We start from the raw sequence: 1,137 nt of genomic DNA, 5'->3' as shown, positions 1-1,137 counted from the left end.
CCATGGTTCACTTTCTAAAAAGGCCATTTACTTCTCTCTAGAATGATGTACAAATGAGCGTTCTTGCTCATTTTGCCTCCGAGAAATGAGCAAAATTGGGACGGAAAACATGAAATTTTGCAATAATCTTGCGCCACCCTTGCATAATGCACAAAACTACGATCATTTTTCTAATTTCATAGATAACAGAAGACTGTACTTTTTCTACATAACCCCCCCTGACTTTAAAGCTGGATCCGCCCCTGCTTATAATATCTATTGCAGTAGCGAATGCCTGGATTGAGATCGATCCTATCAGGAAGCATTAAAGCGATATCTAACTTTACCGCTAGATTGGTACCACCCCCACGGGCACTCCCCACGCATTTTCCGTGTGAAAAGTCCATTTTTGACCCAATTTGCCTGCTAGTGCGTTAAAAGCCTTGGATGGTGGCTGAGTGAACTAAGAGAAATCGATTTGTGTTTAAACTGCGAAGTGCTTTCGGTCGAACTCACCCCACCAGGGCCAAAACGCGCATCTACCACATGCCTCTTTGCTGACGGTGGGCGCCGTTACCGTAAACGTGACTGTTAATGCTAAAGGTGGCGCTAGGCGGCGCCTGGGAGCCCCAGTGGGGCTCGTAGAAGTAACCGGGATCCAGTTGCACGCTGTACACCCTCTGAAACACCCCGAACGACTCTGTTACACGGTACACGCCACAAATCACCCCCGGCTTATGATCGAAACTTAAATGGCATCAATCCCGTTTCTCCTGTAGGTTTCTCGGTTTAGAATTGTTGAAATCCTGCGGTTTTCAGTCGACTAATCGCCTTTTTGCCGTCTTGTCAACAGAAATCAGAAATGGAGTGAAAATTTGAAAAAGCGTTTTGCCGCCAGCCGACTTCTCTACCGGGTGTCCCACCGGGATTATAGTGATTCATCAAAAGCAACTGATTGACTGAGAACTGAAGAATTTCGATCGAATGAACGGGTTTGGTTAATGTGCTAGCTGATCGCCCGGCTATCCACCCAAAGCATCGCTATTCGGCTAGGCCACCCAGTGCCAAACTAAACTAACTATAAGCCCATTTACACGCTCAAGCCATCTGAACGATCTGGCTTGCGCAAGCCAGATCTGTGCAGATGAACAAACGTGC

General features: G+C 46.9%; 1 protein-coding gene across 1 annotated transcript in view; it reads right to left on the bottom strand.

Annotated features, from left to right (window-relative positions):
• LOC109545768 overlaps positions 1-1,137 on the bottom strand; it is a 17,215-nt gene that overhangs the window by 2,442 nt on the left and 13,636 nt on the right. The window contains exon 14 of the mRNA XM_048662175.1: positions 522-659. Coding sequence (XP_048518132.1) covers positions 522-659 — 138 coding nt within the window. The remainder of the gene's footprint in view (positions 1-521; positions 660-1,137) is intronic.

This window comes from Dendroctonus ponderosae, unplaced genomic scaffold (genome assembly GCF_020466585.1).
Source record: "Dendroctonus ponderosae isolate FM_Combo_2020 unplaced genomic scaffold, Dpon_F_20191213v2 Dpon_F_20191213_10, whole genome shotgun sequence".
Lineage (NCBI taxonomy): Eukaryota > Metazoa > Arthropoda > Insecta > Coleoptera > Curculionidae > Dendroctonus > Dendroctonus ponderosae.
The sequence above is the reverse complement of the archived record's forward strand: the minus strand, read 5'-3'. Positions and strand labels throughout refer to the sequence as shown.